Raw genomic sequence first — 24,115 nt, forward strand, 5'->3', positions numbered from 1 at the left:
TCTTTTCACTGAACGTATTCACAAAGGAATACACAAGTTTAACAGTCTCTTAAACACCCACCGCGCCGAGTGTCGCTAGAAACACTGAGCTGTACTCAGGTCGGAAACCAGAAACGCAGTAAGCCCCTACTTGATAAACCATTATGTCGTTTCCAAATTTGGTTTACAGAGCTAAGCTTGTGATTTAGAAACCGAATAACGCTTATAAACTCACAACAAACAACAACAACAAAAGAAATCATTAGCAATTACTCCGATAAAAAAATATTTCAAATTTCGAATTTTGGTTGTGCATTACTCGTTCTCTCAAAGACAGTGCCTGGATCGACTCGTTATCGATAAAATTATACGTTGACGTAATTTCCTTCTACGTAACTAAGTACAAAAACGGTGATTAGATTAACTTTTTAAAATTTCGAATTCGAATTCGAATTTAAATTCGAACATGAAATCTGAATTAGTGTGTCTTTGCAATAAAATCGATACATGTAACTAGGGAAGGAAAAAAAAGATAAATATATTTTCAAACATCAAACACTGACTCTTTTAGGGTGCAGTTGTTACTTACTAATATTAAGTACTAATTTTTATTCTCGGGGACAGCTACCTGCTAATCAAGATGTACTTATTTTCTAGACTTTAGAAACTATGTGCAGTATCTTTGTAGGTTTTGGGGGATCGCAAACATCATTAGTTAAATATTTAAAACGATGAGATTAAATTAGTTATATAAATATTTACGACGATTTTTTTTTAATTGCATGTACGCAGAATATGGACCCGGTATAAAAAAAAAATCCAATATACATATAGTTATACATAACGGCAACTGTGGCATTTAAACTGCTTGTATATCCGTCAGATGACGCCTAAGAATATTTTTTTTTCAATTTTTTTATTTACGTCAAGATTAAAAGTTATTATCGATAATTTGATTTAAAGCACCACACTAAGAACCTGTTCCCAGTCATTGGTCATCTCAGAGCGCGCGGTCTGTAGCGACGCGGCGCGCCGGTTTCCCCTAACTTTCTTCGACCCCGTTCTCAAAGCGACGGTACATTTTTTGTGATCGCGTTTTTTATAAGTCTAACAGACAATTTCTGGTGCATGATGATATAATGTCGCTGTTTTGAGATTGTCTATTCTGAAATTTTATTTTCTATTCCAGTTTCATTGCAATTCAATATGGCAGACCTACTACTTCAATGCCCTAGACACGTCCTAAAGGATCCATCAGATCCAATAACCTTTGCATTAGACGCCTTCAGCTCTAACACTAGGAGCAGGCTTAGGGACCCCGGTAACCGTACTCGTCGAACTCGACAAAGAGGTCGATGTGCAACCTAACCCATGCATCAGCTCGCTGAGTTTCTCACCGATCTTCTCAGCGGGTCGCGATTCCGATCCGGTAGTAGATTCATTCGCGAAGCAATTGCTCTTGAGTTGTTAGGTCTCCTTCGGAGGCGCTCGGGCAGTTGTTAGCAAATCCCACCCCTCCTGGCTGAGCCTTTGCTCGCCCCCCTGTCCTGGTGAAACTGGAAAAGCCTTCGGGCCACCAGTAAACTTTCAATCATAAAAAAAAGACCTACTAATTGAAGTATACATACTATTAAAAACATAAATTATTTGTCTGAGCCAACAACAGCGGCTCGCAATAATATAATAAAATATCAGCTATAAACATGGACTTTTCTCTTCAATGTGACTTTTGGGGAGCATTGTTCTAATTTCCCCTCAACACAGAGCGGTTTGCTTATAATAATAAAAAACTACATGATAATTCGTAAACTATTTAGCACGGATCTATCGAGGATTGCATGTTACATGCACCGTTGGCCTTGTAACAGATGTGAACGATTCTCTATCGTTGTTTTCAAGGCCAGCGCCCAATACGAGAACAGCTAAAATAAATATTTCAAAACTTATGGCTTCGATTCGTATTGCAAGATTTCTGCATAAACAAGGAACTTGGATTGATTGTGAAAATTTAAAACGCAATAAACATCTTTAAAAAGAGTTCAAATAATAATGTTGGAAAAAGAACTAAAAACGATGACGGCTTTTAGCTTCCTATTATTAAGCTTATTTAAATGCTATTGGTTGTCAGTCAAAATAGTATTTTAATATATATATTTTTATTTAAAAAGGCGGAAGAACGCCGTTTTCAACAAAAAAAAAGAATTAAAAGAAATCCGATTGTTCCTGTGGTCTGTGCCAAAATTGTAGCAACAGACCAACTACGATTATGGTAATACAGTACCTACTACAATTAAATCTATAAAGGTCGTGGAAAGTGATACAAAAGTTTTACATGTACCTAAAATGTATAAACTCATATCAGTACTACTATAAATACACAAGAACAGAAAAACATTTAGAATCTCTATCTTAGATTCAGAGAAGCATTCCCCTGAATGTATTAAAACTTGATATGATCGCATTTATCATTTGAGGATAAGGACCTTTATTAAAAACAACCAGAGAAATTTTCATCTGATTTTAGTTGTTTTTGTTCTATATATCTATAAATATTATATTCTTCTACTGTAACTTCTACTACCACTACTATGGATTCAATTTGGTACTGTAAGCGCAGTTGTTTCCCAAAGTGACAAAACTCAGTTCAGAGAGAAAAACTTGACACAACAAAATTCCTAACGTCCTTGCAATCACTCACTATTGCCAATGATCCTAATAAGTGTAAAATATTAGCATTGCTCTTACTTTTCTAAAGCAATATAAATTGCAGTGTTTTTCATCGTAACATTTATTGCTGTCTTAAATAATAAAAATGCCTGAATGCAATACATCGTTTATCCATTGAACCTACTTTAAAGATTATATCAGAATCAGAGACTTTATTGAAAATATCTTGAACATTTTGCCTAGACTTCGAGGTACGTTCATTTTAATTTTATATTTATTTAGTGTTTCTGAGCACTGCACTGTGAAAGGGCACAATGGCTCTGAGTATGGCTTCTCGGGACCTTCCCAAAAATCCACTGAAAAAACTCATTATATAACACAATTTTACTGAGATTTTTTTTCATGCCATCATAGTCATCATAATCAAGTAATTGATCGTAACTTTGACTGACCATTTTGTCAGGTGGACCGAGGTTCGTAGCTACCCTACATGATGCTAAGAATTGCTACATACCACTACTACTCTAAGTAATGAGGTTCGAATTTTTCATTCTCTACTTCATAATTTATTTTAAGCAATGATAGAGCGGGTGGCCCCCAAGCGTAGATACCACTATGCTGCCTATTTCTGTTGTAAAGCAGTCATGCAATCTGGCTTGGAGAGCAAGGAGTTTTTGTTTCTTGTTGGAGTTTGAATGTGTATGTAAGTAATGGCAGGCAGCACTTGTCCCATGTGAAGTGACAGTTTTCGAATATCGGAATGTTTTTTTAAATGTTTGATTGATGAAGATGATTGTCTTCTGTTATGAAACTTACTTCTCATCTAAGCACGGACAGTGAAATATTCTAGGGCCATATAAACATAAAATATTGTACATGTGTAATAGTGTAGTGTTTGTAATATATTTTAACCATTAAGTCTGAAAAGAGACTTTTGCTTTTAGATTTTCAGAAATAAATATGCAAATGTCACTTGCAATCAACTGTCAACTATGATCAACTATCACTGTCATTGGCTTCAGCATCGTTGTCAGTCGTCAAAACAATAAAAATGGCGCAGATTCCTTTAGGAGTCAAAACTCATGCTCAAAAAGTCTGTAGCCTTTATAAAAGGGCTTTACGTAATTTAGAAGCGTACTACGACCGCCGGTGAGTATAACAATATACTTAAACGGTTTGTAAAATTAGGTCTTCCTTTTATTTTTGAGTTACGTAATTGCAAATAACCTTTTATTTACTTATTTCAGATAATTCCAACAAGATTAATGATTATCCTAAAATCTCATTATGTTAGTAACGAAATTATTATGAGGTCACTCCGATCTTTACTTTTACCTTATACAAAAGTCGACCTTAACTGAAAACATTTATAATCATTTAGGTTCATATTATACTCCATTAAATATTGAAAACGAAAAAAAAATCTTGTTGATATAATGTGCTCTCTAATTGTTTTTAGTAGAGTTAGTTGCAATAAAGGATATTTATAAATCAAATCATTTAGAAAAATCATTTGTACATATTAAATCCACTTCTAGTTTAATATTTATAGAAATTATACTTCACATCTTTATATTCTATAATTATTATGTCATTCAATCATTGACATCCTAGAAATTAGAGAAAATAGAAAGATGGAAATAAGTTTACAATAAATAAAATGCAGTTATAAGTGGTTGTTTTTGCACATATAAATCGACACCTCCTACGTATAATATCGTAACTCTATTTTATCAACTTTACAGTATCGCAATTCAAAGTTATGCAAGCAGATTTTTGATGATAGTGAAGTCAAATCAGCTCATTTAAGAATCAAAATTGGCATACAGATATATTTTTAGGAACGGAATATTACTTCTAAAAAGGTTTTTTGAATTTTTTGCTAGAATTTCTTAAAAGTCACATACGGTTTTCTACTACGGAAAATATCAATGGTATTTCGTTGTATGTAGTACTTACTATACTTTACGTTGATATATATGTAGGATTAAGTAGGGTATGTTACACGTACGATAACTTACATTGGAACTAATCAAATAATAATGTGTCTTGGGTTACAGTTACCATAATATACAATGGAACAAAGACGTTCATAGCATAAGTGCTATTAAGAGGAATAATTAAAATAAAATAATTATCTTCCAGTATACTGAAATACAATGTATTTCGTAATCAAAACAGTCCAAATAAACATTCTCTCTAAGAAAATTATCTTAAAATATTAATCAATGGTGGTTTTGTTTATTTTAATAGTATGTAGTATTAAGAACATGAAATAAAATCTTTATATTATTATAAAGATTGTATTTATTGTTTTATTAATTTACGGATTTTCTAAATCAATTTGCTTTATCCAAAAGAAATAGTATTTTGTTTAAAAAAATGCACGTATTATTTAAAATATGCAATGAAATATGAAATTTAAAATATAATTCATATTATGAATTCTTTATTCATCCCTGTACTCCTTATCAACTAAATAAAAATATATTTTACTAATAAGAAAAAGATATTTATTCATTACTTGAATATTCGTAAAAAATTCAATCAATATTGTTCTAAAATAACATATATTAAACATTTCAGTACAAAAAATTAAAAGAAATTAATAAAAACTATGTAATATTAATAAAATTATTACATTAATTATTAAAACATTAGTCTGTATCTAAATCCGGAAAACTGTCGTTAACAGTATCTGGTATGCTTTGGACAAAATCATAATGAGCGCTGGGTATGATTTGAGATTTGCACATGCTCATCAAATCATCTTTTTTCGCCTGAGGTATCATCGGCAGCCTATTGGCATACAGTACATCAATATTTATTACACATTGTCTCCTGGCAGACGCTTTTATACATAAAGTATGGTAATCTTCGGCAGCTAAATCATATTTATATAATATAGTAATTTACAAGGATCTTCAGGTTTTAAACACCTCTCTTATTTTATTCCATTGAACTTTTTCTCCATTAGTACTTTTAAACCCATTGCCCTTTAATAACGTTTTGTAATTTAAAAAAATCGGTGTGTTGTAATTCTTCTACAATATAAGGCTTTCCTTTTTGTTTAGCCCAGCGTACTAAACAAAACCACTCAAATGGTGTATAAGCAAGTTTATTCTTGGTACATTTTTCTATTAAGGCGTGAACACTGTCGCCCTCGTTTTGGTTATGCCCAACTTCTAAAAAGCAATGATGTATTGTCACTTTAAAAATAAAAGCGGCAACCGAAGCTCGCTTGTACCTTGATCCTTACATTTGGAGATGTACTTATATATAAGCAACTAGCCACTTCGTTTGCCTCGCGTTTCCCTTGGACTTCATGTCACATAAAACAAGTAGCTTCCTGTTCAGCCACATTAAAAACTGTAAAATTAAACAGTTAAAGCTTTCGTTTATAATAAAGTATACTTATATTACCATTTGGAGCAGTAAGAACTTTTGAAAGTCGAAAGTGGCCACTAATAGTTTACCATCTGATACTTTGGCCAGTTCTTTATCGGTCGACTTTTTTGGCGAGCTATCTCTTTATTTTTAATATGTGCTTCATATAGTGTCAGACTAGATATATTCTTATAGATATGACACTTGTCACATCGGTATTTCTTTGGCATATAAAAATTAATCTTAAAGTATGCATTAACGATGTCGCGATATTGCCGTTCAGAACTAGCTTTTGGAGAGTATGTTAATGTATTAAATCACTTATTATACAACTCACACAAGCGATGGAAATTTAGATCTCCGTCTAGGTAAATTTTACTACTTCCTCGGCGAGAGTAATGAGACTCTACAGGCTGAAGAGATTTTATGTGATCGCATATACTTCTGATAACATCCCTAGTTATTACTTTGCGATGATTAGTATGACGCCCTCGCAGATCCGCTTCTATCAAGCCACTTACCTTAGTTACCTTTATTTTCTAAAGACTTATAGACAAATTGTTTACTTAATGGAAATGTGTTTAGAAACATCTTCTTGTACACAGTTAAGTAGTTTTCCTGGTCGTCTAAAACAGCCCTTGGGAATCTATATATCAAAGTAAACCTACGCCTAGACTCCATATCAGTGAAAATCCTTAGATTTTTTGTTTGACAACCAAGTTTTCAATAAAGGCTTACTGCTTTTCACGGTTTTCTAAATCTTAAAGCCTATTGAAAATCAATATTCTTTCATCATCACTCATTTTCGTTGACCATTTTAGTCTACAGTTCATATGACACATATGACCCAAAATAGGACAAATCCATCTATTGGTTTATCTCATCAATATCTGCGTCAAAAAGGGGCGGTAACTGTGTAAAAGAAAAACAAAAATATCTTTTTATTGAGATTTTTTGAAAAGAATACTATAGTAAGTTATGCTTCATATCGAAGTACAATATCTTAAGTGTGACATAGGATAAAAAAAGTATAGGAAATCCCAACGTAAAATATCGTAAGAACCGATACGGGACTCGTTTATATTTTTTTCAATAGTAAACTATCGTAAGTATTATTTACGATTTTGGAGAAGGATCGAAATTCAACGTATAGTATAGTATATATATACTTACGATATTTTACTGTGGGTATTATACTATTTCATATTATTATATTTTAAATAAATCATAAAATCATTATTCATAGTGTAAAACATATATATTACCTTGTACCCTCGTAGTATTTTCCACAAAAGGGTTGGATGTACACACATCATCACTATAAGTTGAATTATTAGCGTTTACCGGTTTTTGCCAATCAAATTATCACATTGTTTTACCGGTTTCATTACTGCATCAATCATTCGTTTTGACCTAGATGACATAGTTGATAGTTAATCTTATACTTACTGTCCATTAAATAATATAAATCAGTACATTTTTTTAAAATGTGATATTAGCCGCGCTCGTGCTCCTCTCCAGCGTATACAATCGGTACTACTACTTACCATTCCTTCGCGCGGCTAAACGATCACTCGCCTCCCGCGTACAGTACATTAACTGCACTATACGATATATTACTACGGTAAATATGAACATACGACAATATGCACTCTCAATATCTTTGGTTCTATTGCAAATATATTTTTTTTTATTAGATGAAACGATAAACGATGTTATAAAGTATTTGAAAATCTAAAAATGTCATTTTCGTCAATTTGTTGGTTACGATAATATACGTAGGAGGTGTCGAAATATTACACCATAACAAAAATATTTAGGTAAACCCATCTACCATACAAAGATTTTTGCTTTAAAGCAAACATATTCGAATTTAAAGAGTGAGGCAGACCTTAATCAATTCAAGAATGAGTTTCATTTCATGTCTCATGGTGGAACCCAATAACCACATAACCAACCAATGCACCGGGTGGGCAGTAACTTTCCTGTCACCTGATTTAGCCATAAAAAATACAAGTTTGTGCCTAAGATTTTATTAGTCTAATAGTTTCATGAAACGCTCAATCTTTAGATGTATAATATTGATTGTTATATTATAGACATGTGTACCGATACCAAGCTGTATTGTTACGTGAGAGGTTTGACAAGCATGCCAAGGAGACCAATATGATTAAAGCAAATGAGTTTCTGAAAGAGGGTGAAGAGGAATTGTTTCTGAAGCAACATCCCATACCTAAATATTGTAAGTTTTGTGTCCTATTCAATATAAAAGGGAACCTGAACTTTTCACACAATAAATTAAGTATTTTGGTTTATTGTCAGTAAATCTAGATGCCGTTACGCATTCTGAGCATCATTCTCGCTGATTACGACGAAAAGTAGAAATTACCACTTGATCCATTAAACTTTTCGTTGTATCTCCTCAGTGGGTTGTGATTCCGATCAGGTGGTTACATACATATAACAATGTATAGTACTTAGAGAAGTCTCTTTTTAAGGCAAATATTAGCAATCTCTCAGGCTATTATTCTCCATGAGTCTACTCATCCAGTGAAACCAAAATAAGCTCTCCAATACTGGTAATAGGGGAAAAAAATATATTTTCTTTAAAATCCCTAATTTTTGCTAAACACAAAGCATTGTAAAATAGACTCATAAACATAATTTTTTTCAGTTGCCACAAGTCCTGGAGGTGTAGCTCATGAGCGTGTAGTCACTCCCCCTGATTGGGTCTTGGACTATTGGCATCCTCTTGAGAAAGCCCAATATCCTGAATATTTCAAGAAACGCGAGCAAAGAAAGAAAGAGTTCGTTGCTATGTGGGAGAAGGAGTATGGCAAGCCAGATGAGAAAGATAAGCATCATTAGACAAATTGTATTAACTCTGTAATATAGTATCATATTAAAACCTTGTTTTATTAAATCTTAGTGGAACCGTTTATTTGGTTATTAATCCTTTGAATCGGTAGCGTGATATGATAAATCACTTATTGACGCCTTACATACGCCCTCACCGATCGTTAATACCCACTCTCACCATTGTTGTGATACTGGTAGCAGCAACAAGACACTGGTAGTCGCGAAAAAGTTGTCATTGATATTAGGGTGCTCCTTGGGGTGCTCAGACTTCGGAAATCTTTCCATCCCAGAAAAAATGCAAAGAAAATCAACATAAAAGAAATTTATTAATCTATAATATACAAATACTCGATGCAGTACTATTTATAACTCAAAGTAATACTAACTAAAAAAAAAAATTGATTTTAATTTGCTACAAAGTTGCCCTTCAGACCACAATTCTGTGACATCTTTTCGTCTCATTTTGAAATTTACGTCTCTAAACTTTAGGTCACTAAAGGAATTTTAACAACTGATTTTAAATCTAATTGTTGTCTCTCAATCGGTAACATTACTGATTTGTATATAAAAAGAGATGTGAATAACTGAAATAAAAACAAAATTAAAATGTAAGTAATTTTATTAAATTATAGTAGTCATTTACAACAGAATAACTTCAAAACGTACTCCAGTATCTATAAATTACAGAGAAAAAAATCATACGCGTTACATTCACACCAAAAGTAAATAATTTGATTAAATACACACACATAAAACTCAGTTATACAGAAAAATTTACAATTTTTGTTTGTTCGCAGCCTGCCAGTTATAAATTTGTTTATTTAACTGTATAAAAGCATTAGGAAAATATTGATAACTGAATTTATTATACAGAACTTTTAATCTAATATTAGTCTTACGTCGACATTGCTATTCCCTTTACATGATCACGAAATTACAAACATGTCTCATTTAAGAATATGGTCTTATTTTAACACTTTTTAGTAGATTATAAAAAATAGTTAATAAAGCGCATCTAAACCAGCAGAAAGTTGCTTAGGTAAGGTGTTTTCGTTGAAGAGTTTTTAGAAAACGTTTTATCTCGTAAATACTTTTTTCCATTAAATCACTTTCGCTGATATACTTTATACTATTTATAATTTACGCCAAAAACGTTTTATTAATTATATTAATCAGAAAAAATATATTTAAGAAAGTTTAGATACCCAATAAAAACATGATGTGTTGGTTATTTCAAATATGTGGATCCAATCCTAGAAAAAAAAAAGAAAAAACCACAGACACTAAAAACTTAAATTTAATAACAATGAAAACTATAACTATATTCACTAGCTTTCAGTTCAGTTTCCTCCAAGAGTTTGTCCTCTGCCCCAGTTATGTCCTCCGAACACGGTGTTGCCTGGGCGAGTGGGTACTCTCGCTTGTGGCGCTGTACCAAAACCACCCACGTACCTAGTGTCCGGGAATAGTTGTTTCCTGTTGATAAGATAATATTATTTGCTAACGTACAAAAATGTGACCTACAACTGTGTTGTGCAGGGTTTTTTTTTATTGCTTAGACGGGTGGACGAGCTCACAGCCCACCCGGTGTTAAGTGGTTACCGTAGTCCATAGACAACTACGATGTAAATGCCGCCACCCACCTCGAGACATGTGATCTAAGGTCTCAGTTTTAACAGTACAACGGCTGCCCCGCCCTACAAACTGAAACGCATTACTGCTTCACGGCAGAAATAGGCAGGACGGTGGTACCCCCGTGCGGACTCACAAGACGTCCTACCACCAGTAAAGGTCTAAAAACGTTTTAATCTTTTCAATACCTCCAAAATATTTAATAAGATATTTTATGATCATAACAATAACTAAACCCATAAGATAATTGAGATGATCCACAATTTGAGACGTCAAAAATAAGAATAATGTTCTAAGTAAAAAGGCACATACAACTTACAGTAGGTAATATTTTTATTGTGTACTTACAAGAATGCTGGTGGTGTGAGTAATGCAGGGCCACCAAACTCTTGGGGGTATTTGAACAAAAGGAAGAATGCTAAGTGACCAATTAGAATGCCTAGGAGCTCCATTATCCCACTGAAAAAGATTTTAATTCATATTAAATGTAATGTTTTATTTTATTATATTTATTGCTTTGGAAAACTTTGGTAAAATACATAGATAAACAAAAGCAAACATGTTTCCATCATCAACTTTTTTTATTTTCCTAGCCAAGCTTGTAACCTACAGGTTATGCCAGCTTAACCGTGTAAATAGGTGAGCTCATCTGGCCCTAATCTGAGGACATTGCTAACACTGACCTTAGCAAGAGCAGTGCTTCGCAGAGTCTACCACTGAAAACATCTAAGGAGAAACTTAGTGGGCTGATTCCATCAACACGATACATGGTTAGGTAGTAAACAAAAAAATAATTAAAAATAAATTCCTAAATTTTATTATCTAATTAAAAAAATATCGAACCTAAATCACCTTCCAAAAAACCCAACAAATCAGTATCAATATTTTGCAATTAATAAATAAATAAGTTGTAACATGCAAGAATTTCATCATACGTACACACATTTACGAAAAAAAAAACAGATATGTAGGTGTATTTGCGGTAGGCAGCGGCTTGGCTCTTCCCCTGGCATTGCTGAAGTCCATGGGTGACGGTAACCACTCACCATCATGTGGGCGGTATGCTCGTCTGCCTACAAGGGCAATAAAAAAAAAAACAAAAAAAATATTACTTTTTAGAACTGACATGTTCATTTGTATATAATATTCTTCAGTACTAGTGTAAATTACTGTGTTACTGGAATAGTTAAAATTTATCTGCTATTAAAAAGTAATAAAAGAAACACTTACCCTCCACTGATGACAAGGTTGAAAGCGAGTAGTACCCAAGGTAAATACATAGCCTTAAATCTTGTGCCAAACCAAAATGATACAATTACATCTTTGTTAAGCTGACACCATACATATAATACCGAGAGTACCATCGGGTCCATTAATACCTGTAACAATAATTTTTACTGAATCGTCTATTCAAAAATTTGTATAATAATATTAAAACAAACTACCTCTTTTTCTTGTCTTTTATTTTTTAAAACAAATAATACAATAGAGGTCTCAATCTTATGTAACAAGGTCAGTGACAGCATTCACATTCTTATCTCTTCAGGATCTGCTTCTGTAGACACCAGACACTATGGCCTAACACTATTGTATTAATATATAAATTGTGGAATACTAATGATAAATGTATTTTGCTTGATGAATATAAGGTGCAAATATTGTGGGTTTTTTTTCATTATTACATCTAGTAATAGACAATGTTTGTAGATTGTTATTTTGCAACATTCTATAATTGGTGTAATAGAATTTAATTGTAATAATTAAAAAACATCAGTTAATTAATACACTTACTGGCAATTTGACAAGTAATCCAATGATAACACAGCACACCCAATTAAACAAAAGCATGTAGAAATAGTCAGCTGGCTTCCCTGCAAACATGCCGGTCTCAAGTCTTTGAGAGTAGTTGTACAAAAAGTAACAGTTTATCAGGAAATGAAATCCTGTGCCTGGATTTATTGGATAGTAAAACAAAGCTGTTAATGGACGCCATATCTGAAAACAGAAACAAATTAGAAACTATGAACTACCAACTAGAATTGACAGTTTTTAATTTGAAAAGTAATGTAAATGCAGATATAATAATAGATAACTTTTGTTTTCCTTTATAATAAGTAAAAAAAGTATAAAATATGTTTTAGGTCACAAGAAATTGTTTCTGTAAACATTAAATTGTCTATCTAATACAATATCTTAAAAGTTACTTTCAGTGAATACATATATATATTTAAAACATTGTGGTGATTAATAGGAAACTCGAAGTCAGCCATGACACTTCTTATATTTCTCTTAAATTAAGTCTTTAAATTAAATTAAGAAGGTAAGTGATATTGTTGTCCCTGTCCATAGAATCTTCCCAGATATTTGAAAGAGACAACTATTTAGAATCAAAAGACCTTTAAATAAGAATCAATCTTGACCTTTGTACAAATTTTAATGCTATTTGATATTATGGCTTTACTTGTACCTTTACTTTTGTTTTACTTAAGAAAATATGTAATGACAGAAAAATTAGACAATTTTAGAAAGTTCCTCATAATTCTTATAATGATTTACTAACACAAAATAAAACAATGTAAGTAATTAATTCAAGATTTAAAAATATTCAACAGAGCCTCTTGGCTCATTCTCCTAATTAATTTGACATTTGCAAGTTGGCTTAGTTTTGTAATGCTTAATATCATTAAAATTGTAAGAACGTCACTTAAGAGTGTGCAGCACTCAGATGAGCATACAGCCCACCTGATGGTGAGTGGTTACCGTCGCCCATGGACTTCAGCAATGCCAGGGACAGAGCCAAGACGCTGCCTACAATCTTACTTAAAAGAAACTTTCAGTTACACTTAGTTGTGTACATATTAGTTATGTGGGATATCTTCAATGTGTGGTTAGAGTTTAAAGATAGGTAATAAACATAATGAAAATTATTATTTACGTTACTAGCAGTAAATGTTCAATGCGAATTTATAACGCTTCACTACGAGTCATACATGCATTGTTCTAGTGAGTGTGTTTGTCTCAACTACCGAACGGGATCCTAATCCTAACCCTTAACATGTTTAATTTCGATGTATCAGAATAAAGGATTTAGATTAACTGAAGGTATAAGCTTAAACATACTTAAATCACTTAAATAAGCTTCTACTTACCTGAAATTGATTGAAGAAATAATAGAAATCCAGTATAAAATAATAAGGGCTCACAAGCCCAAATTTACCAAACAAACTCAATACAATAGTAAAAGTCATCCAATATCTGGTGAAAAACGGTACACCATTGTACCAATCTCGGAATTCCGACATTTTCCAAGATTTTCTGATTATTTCGTTGGCACAAACTGATTTATTATTACACAGTACAATGTCATAAATATCGGTTTTTCGCTATTTTCGTTTATTTTCTTATTTCTTCATAAAAATTGTATGATCATTATGTTCCTAGTAAACACCGATGACGAAATATTAAACAATAATATGAAGTACACGTGTACAAAGCGAATTTGTGTAGAAAATTCAAGTCACTGAAATTGAATGGATTTCATGAATGTTGTTGTTCATAAAATGATATTTATGTTGTGTATAATCTATGTTCGTGTTGGGCTTACTGAATTTGGCCCCTTTTTTTATTTCCGGTTTTTTTTATTTATTTATTTGTTCGTCGTTTCTTCGTTAATGTTCGAATGTAAAAAATTGTTTGTTCGTCTTATTTATTTATAATTAATTAAACAAATGACCACCCTTAAGTTGCCCCCTTTTACTAGATATCTTTATTTTTATCACCCAGATTAATTAATTTTGATCAATTATCGTTTGTCCGATAACTATTGGTGATTGTTCGATCATAAAAATAATTAAACTCCCAATTATTAATTTTATTATATCTAATAAGCAAACCATCACCTCACGCCTACATAGCGTATGCGCCGGTTTTGTCAGTCAGCTGGCAATGGCCGTATTTACTAGCGTTTTTTTAACAAGTGCGTTTGTACTGTCTAATTATTTCTTAAGTAGATCAAAAAAATATTGAAAACTTCAACAATACTTCAACAAAAAAACAAAATGTGTGCAATTCACACGTGGTAGAAGTGAAACCTTCCAAAATTAAAATACAATTATCCTAAACGTCTTAAGTACCTAGTCAGGTCATAAATTCTGTCACATGTTTAATGTAAAATAATTGAAACATGTTTATTCATTATGTAACCATTCATATACCAAAATGAACTTAACAAAACATAGATTCTTATGACACTAAAGTTTATTCAAAATGACCTCCGTGATTTTGAATACAGGCCTTCAATCTGCGCGGCCAGTCGTCTATCGCAGCACGAACGAGGTCCATGTTAATATCGGCGGCTGCCTTAATCAAGGATGTCTTGAGTGACTCCAAATTGGGATGAGGCTTTGAGCACGCCTTTTCCTCCAAGTGTTGCCATATCTTGTAATCTAACGGATTCAAATCTGGACTGGAGGAGGGCCAGTCTTCGTGCCGGATGAAGTCGATTTCACGCGCCGCCAGCCAGTCTTGTGTGCTCTTCGCTCTATGAGCTGGCGCCGAATCTTGTTGGAATACCCAGTGCCTGTTATTGAACATGGTATGAGAAACAGGTACCACAAGGTTCGTCAGGACTGTATTTTGATACACAACTGCATTCGTTTTTACACCTTTCTCACAAAAATGTACCTCTGTTAAGCCCCAATAAGAAACTCCCAACCATACCATGAGCGAGGATGGAAAATGACCTCGTTGGACACGCGGAATACGGTTGCTCGCTTCTTCACTACTGTGTGCGTACACCTTATCATTTTGTTTGTTGTAGCTCTCTTCTACGGTAAAAATTTTTTCATCCGAAAAAAGAATTTCCCGATATTTTTTTCCCGCGTACCGCTTCAACAAAGCGCGGCATCTCTTCAGTCTCAGGTCCATTAGACGAGCATTCAAACGATGTCCTGTTTTTCTTCGATATGCCCGAAGCCCTAAGTCTTCATTTAACACCCTTTTCACCGTGGTTCTGCTTAACCCCATCTGAAAGGCCAACAGTTTCTGCTTACGTTTGGGATTTCTTTGAATTCACGCCTTCACAGCTTTTATCACAGCTGGAGTCCTAACAGACCGAGGGCGACCATTTCTTGACTTGTCATTTACACTAGAGTCTTCATTGTATCGTTTGATGGTACGATAAACGAATCTTTTGGTTATATTAAAAATTTTCAGTATGTTAAAAATTTGAATTGGCGCGTAACCGCAACGATGCAACGGAATAACTGCAACACGGTCTTCTTTAAGCGTCCACTCCATATTTAAAAATGAGTAAAATTCTAAAAGTATACATTTTTATTGTTATTCCTTCACCGTGGAAGTCAATCGTGAACATTTGTTAAGTACGTATTTCATTAGAAAAATTGGTACCCGCCTGTGGGATTCGAACACTGGTGCATTGCTCGATACGAATGCACCGGACGTCTTATCCTTTAGGCCACGACGACTTCACCTTCACGTACCTACTCGTGACAGTAAATTGAAAGAGTTAGGTACTCGAATTTCAACATTGAACCACTTCACGAACCTCTTTGCACTGGTGAGTGACTGAGAAAAATGTTCAGCGAGGTTAATATCTGTTAACGTGAATCAGATGAATGGAAACGAGGGAGTTGAGCCAAGTTGAGGTGAAATGAGGTGGAAAGTGTCAAATCAAAATAAATTATAAACATGTTAATTTAAGAATTTTAAAATTTTTCAAATATTTTTATTTCCGTGAGATTGATAATCCCTTGGATAATAAACTTTATTTAATCGCATTTAAAAATGACCATAGAGTGAATTTTCTTTAATTTTAAATTTTGAGCAAAAGAAAACTATACGTGTGAGGGAGAACAATAATTGCATTTCGCAGCATTCGGTAACACGAAGCGCGAGTCGAGTATAATGCGTGCAATACTTGTTCGACACTCGACTCACTCGTTCGGCCTCAACCAACTCACCGCCCGCGCCGGGACGTGCGTCGAGCAAGCGCTACCTCACCTCAAATGAGGGGTACCTCATGAGTACCTCGCGAGGTAAAATGAAGTGCTCCCTCATCTTCACTTAAAATAGACGAGTTACCCATCGCTACATGGAAGTAATAAGTAGCTGTACGTAGTAGGTACCATATGTACCTACTACGTACAACTACTTATTACTTCCATGCTGTTAGTCCATTAAACACGGTAAGAGAACATAACCCCTTATTTTTAAAATTCGCCGTTTTAATTATTTACAGTTTATGTATAATAAAAAACGAAGGAGACTAATCGCGACATAACATAAATGATTAAAAACGAATTGAATTTACAAATGAGATGATATATGAGTCGTCTATTATCAAAGGTGGCAATCTGTGCATTTGGACAAAACATTTTTATTGATATGTCAATACAGATTTATTTGAATATAATCGTCTCCTTCAAAGAATACGGTTCAAAACCTGCATTAAATAAAGGTTAATAGTTAACCTGTTATTTATCTAAGATGTCGTTCCGAAGAGTTTTGTGACTGCCAATGGAATACAAAGTCAATAATTCGTTTTTCTGATTTACCAATCATTGTCCAAAAGTCAGATTGCCGCCTTTGATAATAGTCGACTCATATGATGAAATATAATCTCAGTAAAATGGTGGTCATTTACTGAGACTTTTTCATTTGACTTTTTAGAGGATCCCGAGAAGCTATGTCCAGCGGCTTTGTTTCATTTTCCCACATTTGTTCACTTTCGCAGATGCTAAACAGTTAATAAACCACCGGTATTACAGATTTGGACTTGAAGAAACATTATATAGACAAAATAAAACAAATCACACAACTTCACTCCTCGCGTTCCCGCCAAAAAGTCCTCATAGGTCTCATATGGTCTCATACAATCCAAATGACAGTCTAACATAGATAATACATTTGATATTTTGTCTGTGTGCATAGATTATACACTTAATATTTGATCTGTGTAATTGATTTAAAACATTGTTTTGTTATTGAAGTTTTTAAATTTTCAACTAACCAAATATTGAAATTAAGATGAGAATACTCATAAAGAAATATGCCACAATATCCAAAATTTTACTACCTAGACGAAATTTAGTCCGTTTCCTTTCAAATGATACGCAAAAAAAAACAGAAAATGAGACCGAAAAGATTGAAGAAGTAAAAAAAAGTAAGGTTAAAATTAAATAAGATGATGTACCAATTTACCCTCTTCTGTTTTAAACTTATAAAATTTCTTAAATTTCTTCTTCTTTTAAATTTACTTGGTACTAGGTACGTGATGTTCGTTTTGTTACACACATTCTAAGTGCTTTTAGAATGTGTCCAACTAAACGAATTTTAAATCCGTTTATTACTTCTCATTTGTTGAGCTCTAGTGGTTGGTGGCCAAAATTATTCTACCTTAAGCCCTACTTCATTTCACGATACTATTCCTTTTTTTTAAAGGTGTGGCCCTTGTTTTTTTTGTTTGTGTTGTTACAGTATATCCATTTAATCCTCGAAAATTACCTTTGCCTCCAATTTAAATTTTTAATTTTGCACTACATGCTTTATAATTGCAAAAAAAGAAAATTGCAAATTTTATGTAATTACTGGGGCCAGGGAGACGCTTGCCCGGGCAGGTGCCACCGCTCTGCTTATTTCTATGTTGAATTATAAATTGCATTAATAATAAAAAAAATCTCAATTTTTCTCAAATTCCAAAATTTTTAGATATCATAATAGATAAATTTGGAGCAGTCACAACATTGAACATAGACCGTCAAGTGACTCGCAACAGTCTAGATGAAGCCACCCTCAGGGAGATGGCTGCCGCAATAGATGACTTTGAGAAAGATAATCAAGCCAAAGTATTGGTTTTGAATGGTGAAGGAGGATCTTTCTGCTCTGGATTTGACATTGATGAAATTGGGGAGAAAGGCTATAACAGTTTAAAGGATGCTGCTGTATGTTGAAGATGTTTTTTCTGTATTTTACAATTACACTCAATTTGCAGATTTTGAGATTAGATTTATAAATTTTTACAACTCTCGCTAACATAAAATTTAAAACACAGGCACGTCTGTTACGTCGACCACTTTGTGATAAGCCAACAATAGCAGCCGTCACTGGATATGCAGTTGCGGAAGGTTTTGAGCTGGCATTAGCTTGTGATCTACGAGTCATTGAAGATACTGCAGTATTAGGATGTCTTGGAAGAAGATTTGGTGAGTATTGAGTATAGTTAAATTGGTCCAGCTTATTTCAATCATAAAATAGCACACCTGAATTAGTTGGTAGTTGTGGCTTGAAAACATTAGAAATGAGAAAATAAACTTGAAATTTCGAATAGAAAGGAGAAGGAAGATAGCATGCTTGATTTTTAAATTAATTTTGTATAACAAGGAAGTTTGTGATCTTCATCACTTTTTGTAACCCTTGTCTGAAATATCAGTCTGCCTTTTTCTTTTATGAGGCAATCTGTGCCCTGGTTCAAAGAAGATTTCAATTCTTAAATCTTTTGTCACAATGTGGGCTATGTGATTTCTATAAGAACTGGTAATCATAACAACCAATAAACTTGTCTGCAGTCTATTGCTATGAATAATATGATATTTGTTTTTATTAGATTTCCAACTACCTGATTTTTTTTGTGAGAGAGAGTAATACAGGTCTTTTTTAATTAATCTTCTAGGAGTCCCACTAAGCCTGTACGGTGCAAGGCGTTTGACATCATTGATTGGGTTGTCAAGAGCTCTCGATTTGATAATGACGGGGCGGCTAATCTCTGGAACTGATGCACAACAAATGGGCCTGGCTTGCAAACTTACTTCTACAGGAACCGGTGACTTTAATAATATTTGGTTTTCTCAGTGTTTACACATTAAAAATGACTTGCTAAATAAATAAATAAATAATTTAAATAAATCATAAATTCAAGGATAATACAGAGAAAAGTATCAATTTATTTAAAAAATAAATATATCTTGAAGTAAAATTTTACCTCAAAATTATCGATACAGTTCTGATAAGTACATTCACGAGTGTATCATGAGACTTCAGCCAGACTTCCAATTTCAATAATAAATTGCTAAAAATTTTTGAAGTGAAACTTCCTTATCGGCGTTGGAAAAAAATTTACCGTCACATTTTTCGGTTACGCGTCACATTTTTCCGTTACGCGCCATCTTTTTTGTATTCATGTCTATGATAATAAAATCCTTTTGTTTAAACTTTATCTAATTTAACTTTTTTGTATTCATGTCTATGATAATAAAATCCTTTTGTTTAAACTTTATCTAATTTAACTTTATTTAACCAATTTCTAGAAAGTTGCATGTAGATCATTTTTCGAAAAATAAGGCCATAAAGAAGTTTCACTTCTTACGTGTGTACACTAGTACACGCACACATTTTTTTTTTTTAGGACTTGGTGAATCCGTGAAGTTAGCCAAATCCTTGGCTAAGTTTCCCCAAAATGCATTAATAATGGACAAGTTAGCAGCAGTTAACTCTCAGTTGAATCCGAACAGTGAGGAAAGCATGAGGGACGAAGCAGTCATGACTAGTCTGTTAGGTAACGCTATACTGGATATAGAGGAAGGCGTCAAAAAGTTTCAAGGAGGTATTATATAGTCATTATTTAGATAACACTTTCACATCGTTTATTTATTTATTTATGTTAAAACTTCAGCATGACAAATGCAAAAGCTTGCTTTGTAAACAAGTTTTTTAAAATATTTTTAGCTTTTTAGATATATATATTATTTGTTTAGCTTTTAAGCATAGTTATTCTTGTTTCAGGTATAGGAAAGCATGGAAAGTTCTACAAATTATCAGAAGCACCATTAAAAGAATGGGAAATTGAAGAGAGCGTCGAAGAAGTCACAGTTCAGAAGATAAATGAAAGGAAAAATGAAAAGTCATAAATATTGCATAATAGTTGTTAAGCTGTTGTTTAATTTGAGGTTTTAATTAATTTTAATAAATATCTAGTCGTTCTCATTGCTGAATTTTTTTAAATCTATGTGGTATATATATCTATGTGGGTCTAAGTATCTACGTGGAATTGTAGGGTGAAATCTATTTGATTTTAACATTAACATCAGAATCTTAATTTAATAAATAAAACAATCTTGTAATCTTAAGTGATGGCTGAAGTTGGCATTCGTCTTCTTTTAAAATCTAGTGTGAATTAAAATAATGATAATAAAAATGCCAATCTTCTCAAATTTAATAGAAAAAAAAAAAATTAACAGGCCTTAAAGTCCTACAAGAAATGGAAATTATAGCTCGAGTGTTAAATTTTCAGATCTAGCAATGAGTTTTTATTATCTATGGTAAATCTAAGGAATTTAACGTTGTTTTTTTTTTGGAAAAATTTCTGGATTGTTTCTGTGTCATGTTAAAGGGTTTAAGCACTTCGAATCAGACGGGCCGGGGGCTTGTTGCCCTTATGGCACTAATTGATAATTGTTTCTCGTGTATGTCAACGCCAATAAAACTCATAAAATACAAATACATTTTATTTCTTATACAAAAACAATTTAAAACTGATCATCCTTGATGCCCTTCTCTGCTTGGTACTTGTAGTGGAGGTCGGAGCAATCCTCGTTGGAGATGTTGACCCAACCCTTGTCGTTGATGTGGTACACTCTTATGATCCCGCCAGAGTACGCGTCGCGGTGAGTAGCGTGGTAAATCGCACGTCGACCCAGCTCTAATAAATGATGGAACTTATGGATAACAGATGTAGTGGTAACAGCAGCCTAAGGTCCTTAACAAACTAGAATGGTAAGAACACCCTAAATATTTTTGCTGCAGAACGGTACAAATCAAATAACAGCTGTCTCAGCATAAAAATATATATCTCTATATGTAAAAATGAGTTGTTGTTTGTTAGTCTCGCTAAAACTCGAAAACGGCAGGACCGATTTGGCTAATTTTGGCCTTAAATTATTTGTGGAAGTCCAGAGAAGGTTTAAAAGGTGTATAAATATGTAAATGCTCAGAATTAAATAAAAATAATAATTTCGTTTTCCCTTTGATGTGTCCCCCATCAGACCGATTCCTTTTGTTTATTTTATACAAAAGCTTAGGTCTTTTATTTATCGATTGAGGTCAGCTAGTTATGAATAAAATAATACAAACCTTGTGCGTCCTCATCTGACAGATCCCAGCTGTATCCAGAGTCAAGTACACCAAAAGCATACACAGAACCTGAGCCCACTGAGAACACCTTGCCTGGAGTGCGAGTACCTTCACTGTCTACATAGTATAGTTGTGCTCCCTGGATTAAATGAAAAATACTTATATGAGTCGTCTATTATCAAAGGTGGCAATCTGTGCATTTGGACAAAAAAATGTTATTGATATGTCAATACAGATTGATTTGAATATAATCGTCTCCTGCAAAGAATACGGTTCAAAACCTGCATTAAATAAAGGTTAATACTTAACCTGTTATTTATCTAAGATGTCGTTCAGAAGAGTTTTGTGACTGCCAATGGAATACAAAGTCAATAATTCGTTTTTCTGATTTACCAGTAATTGTCCAAAAGTCACATTGCCGGCTTTGATACTAGTCGACTCATATATACTATGAGCAATCAATGATCAATAAATTTAATTAACAACTCGGCCAAAAGTTTTTGACCCAATTAGACTCTATTTCAAAAACATATAAACATATTTTCAAAAATACTCGCTTATATAATTTGAAACTACAAAATACTTGTTTTAAGTATGCTTTTTTTAAATTATGGATTGAAAAAACCGAAAGCTGAAAGTCTAAATTGCATAAAAAGCATATTATAAAAGATTGTATTGTCTTGTGAGCCTGTATGGGTAGGTACTATCACAGAACCTATTTCTGCTGTAGAGCAGTAATTAATTTCAGTTTGAAGAGTGGAGCAGCCATTAATAAAACAGATTTAAACCTCATGTCTCAAAATGAGTTAGCGGCATTTATAGGCTTCAATAACTACTTAACATCGTGGCCCACAATGAGTTTGTTCACTTGTCTCAACATTTAAAAAAAAACAATACAATGTATTGCCAGGACTATTTAGGATGAATATGTTTGACACAGTCAAGACACAATTGGTGGTGAGAAGTTCATAATAGAGATCAATGTGGACAATTTTTTTCCAATTCTTGGGGACAAAAAAACATTTTCTTAATATCAATTTAGAGTTTGGCAGTAGTAAGTACCTACTAGTGGTCTTATTAACAACTTACTCTCTTGTCAATACCAGCTAACATCATTCCCATGCTGAGGCCCATTCCTTTGTAGTTGTACACCATGTTAGCCATGAGTTTACTGGCTGCTGCTACAGAAATACGCTCCCTATTCCGAAGCTCATAGAGACGGCATTGCTTTGCGAGTACTCTGTCCCAGTAGACACAGTCTGCTGCACCACCAGCGAGAGTACCTGATAAACATTATTTTATTATTAATTGTTTCAAGAATTTCATTGAATTCATGAGCGATCAAAAATGTTTTCATAGCAAAAGATATTAAAGAAACCTATTTTTTTATTTCATTGGAATCTCATTTTGGTAAAACTAAAACTCCATTATTTTTGTTTTTGTCTAAGTAAACAGTTATGCTCTAGAAACTTTAATGCTTACCAAGCAAATAGTCGTTGATTTCTACTATTTTCTTCATGGATTGAGAACCAATAAATTGGCCACCTGTAGCTCGAGAGTCGACGGCTAATAAGACTCCTCCCTGAAAAAATAATCTTTTACATCAGTAAGATATAAAATGAAAGAATGGTAGTATTTTTGTTAGCAAGTTTATATTTAACGAGTATTCTATAAATAATATATATTTATATATGGGTTGCAATATAAATTAATAATACTTAGTTTGAAAGAACTTCATATTAAATTATGAACTCACTTTGTATCGGAAACCAAGAGTGGTGGTGCCGTGGTCAAACTGAATTTTGATTTCCTTTCCAGTCTCATCCTTTGTGTTGAAGTGTGCTAAGGTTTCAGCAGGCTGTAAGGTGTAATATATTTTAATTATTATAAATAAAATAAAATGTTTTATTCTTCTATTTAATTACATTACTTACATTCGCAAATGGGGGAGAAGCGAGCTGAGCGCTGTTTACAAAGTTTTCACTGTAGCCGGTAATGTCATTATTGAATGATGCTAGAGAATCAACGGGTTTCAAGTTAATTTTTTCATTTAAACGGCAGAAATCGAGTAGAGCCATTTTTTGTTTAAAACTGTTTTCAATAAAGTCTTGATGAATGAATGACAAGCGAAATTTTCGAAAACGCCGATTTGACAAACGCAGCTATCGTTTGACATTTGACAATTTCAAATTGACAGCAGCATACACTTAATTTATTTGAGATGACAGCAGCACAAGTGTGCTTAGCATAGCTTACACATAATATTTGTGAGAAACATACATTTTCAATATGGAAACGAAGTCTTACATTTTTTTAATGATAGTAGACAACTGAGAAACAACATTTATTTTAAATACACCATGGTAGTTTCAATTTTAAATATATGAATACAGTACACTTGAAATCTTCCAATACAGGCTGGTAGAAAGTTATCATATGACAGCTA

General features: G+C 33.2%; 4 protein-coding genes and 2 long non-coding RNA genes across 12 annotated transcripts in view; 3 read left to right on the forward strand and 3 right to left on the reverse strand.

Annotated features, from left to right (window-relative positions):
• The window catches only part of LOC101739528 (NADH dehydrogenase [ubiquinone] 1 beta subcomplex subunit 9), a 30,654-nt gene extending 21,713 nt beyond the window's left edge, over positions 1-8,941 (forward strand). For 3 of the 5 annotated variants that reach the window (XM_062674318.1, XM_062674316.1, XM_062674319.1), the window contains exons 2-4: positions 3,591-3,795; positions 8,133-8,275; positions 8,708-8,941. In XM_062674318.1, the coding sequence (XP_062530302.1) occupies positions 3,698-3,795; positions 8,133-8,275; positions 8,708-8,901 (435 nt within the window). In that variant the 5' untranslated portion in view covers positions 3,591-3,697 and the 3' untranslated portion in view covers positions 8,902-8,941. Of the gene's footprint in view, position 1; positions 119-1,960; positions 2,314-3,590; positions 3,796-8,132; positions 8,276-8,707 lie in introns of those variants that run through there. The other 2 variants (XM_062674317.1, XM_004922523.5) reach the window with 2 other exon arrangements.
• Positions 3,893-4,950, forward strand: LOC134200740 (uncharacterized). The gene is made up of 3 exons (XR_009975783.1): positions 3,893-3,935; positions 4,392-4,511; positions 4,707-4,950. It is a non-coding gene; the product is annotated as an uncharacterized LOC134200740 (long non-coding RNA).
• On the reverse strand, positions 5,137-8,101 carry LOC110386163 (uncharacterized). Its single transcript, XR_009975784.1, has 2 exons — positions 7,299-8,101; positions 5,137-6,945 (listed from the first exon to the last, which is right to left on the reverse strand). It is a non-coding gene; the product is annotated as an uncharacterized LOC110386163 (long non-coding RNA).
• Positions 8,942-9,500: 559 nt separating the features above from the next.
• On the reverse strand, positions 9,501-14,065 carry LOC693079 (Der1-like domain family member 1). The gene is given in 5 exon segments (NM_001046832.1): positions 9,501-10,368; positions 10,873-10,983; positions 11,755-11,903; positions 12,316-12,519; positions 13,674-14,065. Coding segments are annotated over 5 exon segments (753 nt in total). The 5' UTR covers positions 13,827-14,065; the 3' UTR covers positions 9,501-10,232.
• A 3,382-nt stretch (positions 14,066-17,447) lies between these two features.
• LOC101740084 (probable enoyl-CoA hydratase) lies at positions 17,448-21,037 on the forward strand. Of its 3 annotated transcripts, none has more exons than XM_004922528.5 (6): positions 17,448-17,707; positions 18,253-18,485; positions 18,596-18,746; positions 19,214-19,363; positions 19,946-20,143; positions 20,323-21,037. In XM_004922528.5, the coding sequence occupies exons 1-6, from the start codon at positions 17,572-17,574 to the stop codon at positions 20,445-20,447; spliced, it is 993 nt and encodes a 330-aa protein (XP_004922585.1). In that variant the 5' UTR covers positions 17,448-17,571; the 3' UTR covers positions 20,448-21,037. The 3 variants fall into 3 exon arrangements, with proteins under 3 accessions (XP_004922585.1, XP_037874056.1, XP_062530299.1); XM_038018128.2 differs by lacking the exon at positions 17,448-17,707 and adding an exon at positions 17,761-17,811; XM_062674315.1 differs by lacking the exon at positions 17,448-17,707 and adding an exon at positions 18,006-18,161.
• Positions 21,032-23,994, reverse strand: LOC101740220 (proteasome subunit beta type-5). Its single transcript, XM_004922529.5, has 6 exons — positions 23,604-23,994; positions 23,426-23,527; positions 23,152-23,251; positions 22,759-22,952; positions 21,670-21,808; positions 21,032-21,238 (listed from the first exon to the last, which is right to left on the reverse strand). The coding sequence occupies exons 1-6, from the start codon at positions 23,745-23,747 to the stop codon at positions 21,066-21,068; spliced, it is 852 nt and encodes a 283-aa protein (XP_004922586.1). The 5' UTR covers positions 23,748-23,994; the 3' UTR covers positions 21,032-21,065.
• Positions 23,995-24,115: the final 121 nt, after the last annotated feature.

This window comes from Bombyx mori, chromosome 20 (genome assembly GCF_030269925.1).
Source record: "Bombyx mori chromosome 20, ASM3026992v2".
NCBI lineage: Eukaryota > Metazoa > Arthropoda > Insecta > Lepidoptera > Bombycidae > Bombyx > Bombyx mori.

What these genes read in the sequence shown, in the direction of transcription:
- LOC101740084 (XM_004922528.5), top strand. Translation starts at nt 17,572, where the DNA reads ATGAGAATACTCATAAAGAAATATGCCACAATATCCAAAATTTTACTA. An exon ending in ACAGTTTAAAGGATGCTGCT is followed by an intron (nt 18,486 to 18,595) that starts GTATGTTGAAGA and finishes TTTAAAACACAG; the next exon opens with GCACGTCTGTTACGTCGACC. An exon ending in CGTCAAAAAGTTTCAAGGAG is followed by an intron (nt 20,144 to 20,322) that starts GTATTATATAGT and finishes TTCTTGTTTCAG; the next exon opens with GTATAGGAAAGCATGGAAAG.
- LOC101740220 (XM_004922529.5), bottom strand. Translation starts at nt 23,747, where the DNA reads ATGGCTCTACTCGATTTCTGCCGTTTAAATGAAAAAATTAACTTGAAA. An exon ending in CTTCTCCCCCATTTGCGAAT is followed by an intron (nt 23,528 to 23,603) that starts GTAAGTAATGTA and finishes TACACCTTACAG; the next exon opens with CCTGCTGAAACCTTAGCACA. An exon ending in CTCTTGGTTTCCGATACAAA is followed by an intron (nt 23,252 to 23,425) that starts GTGAGTTCATAA and finishes TTATTTTTTCAG; the next exon opens with GGAGGAGTCTTATTAGCCGT.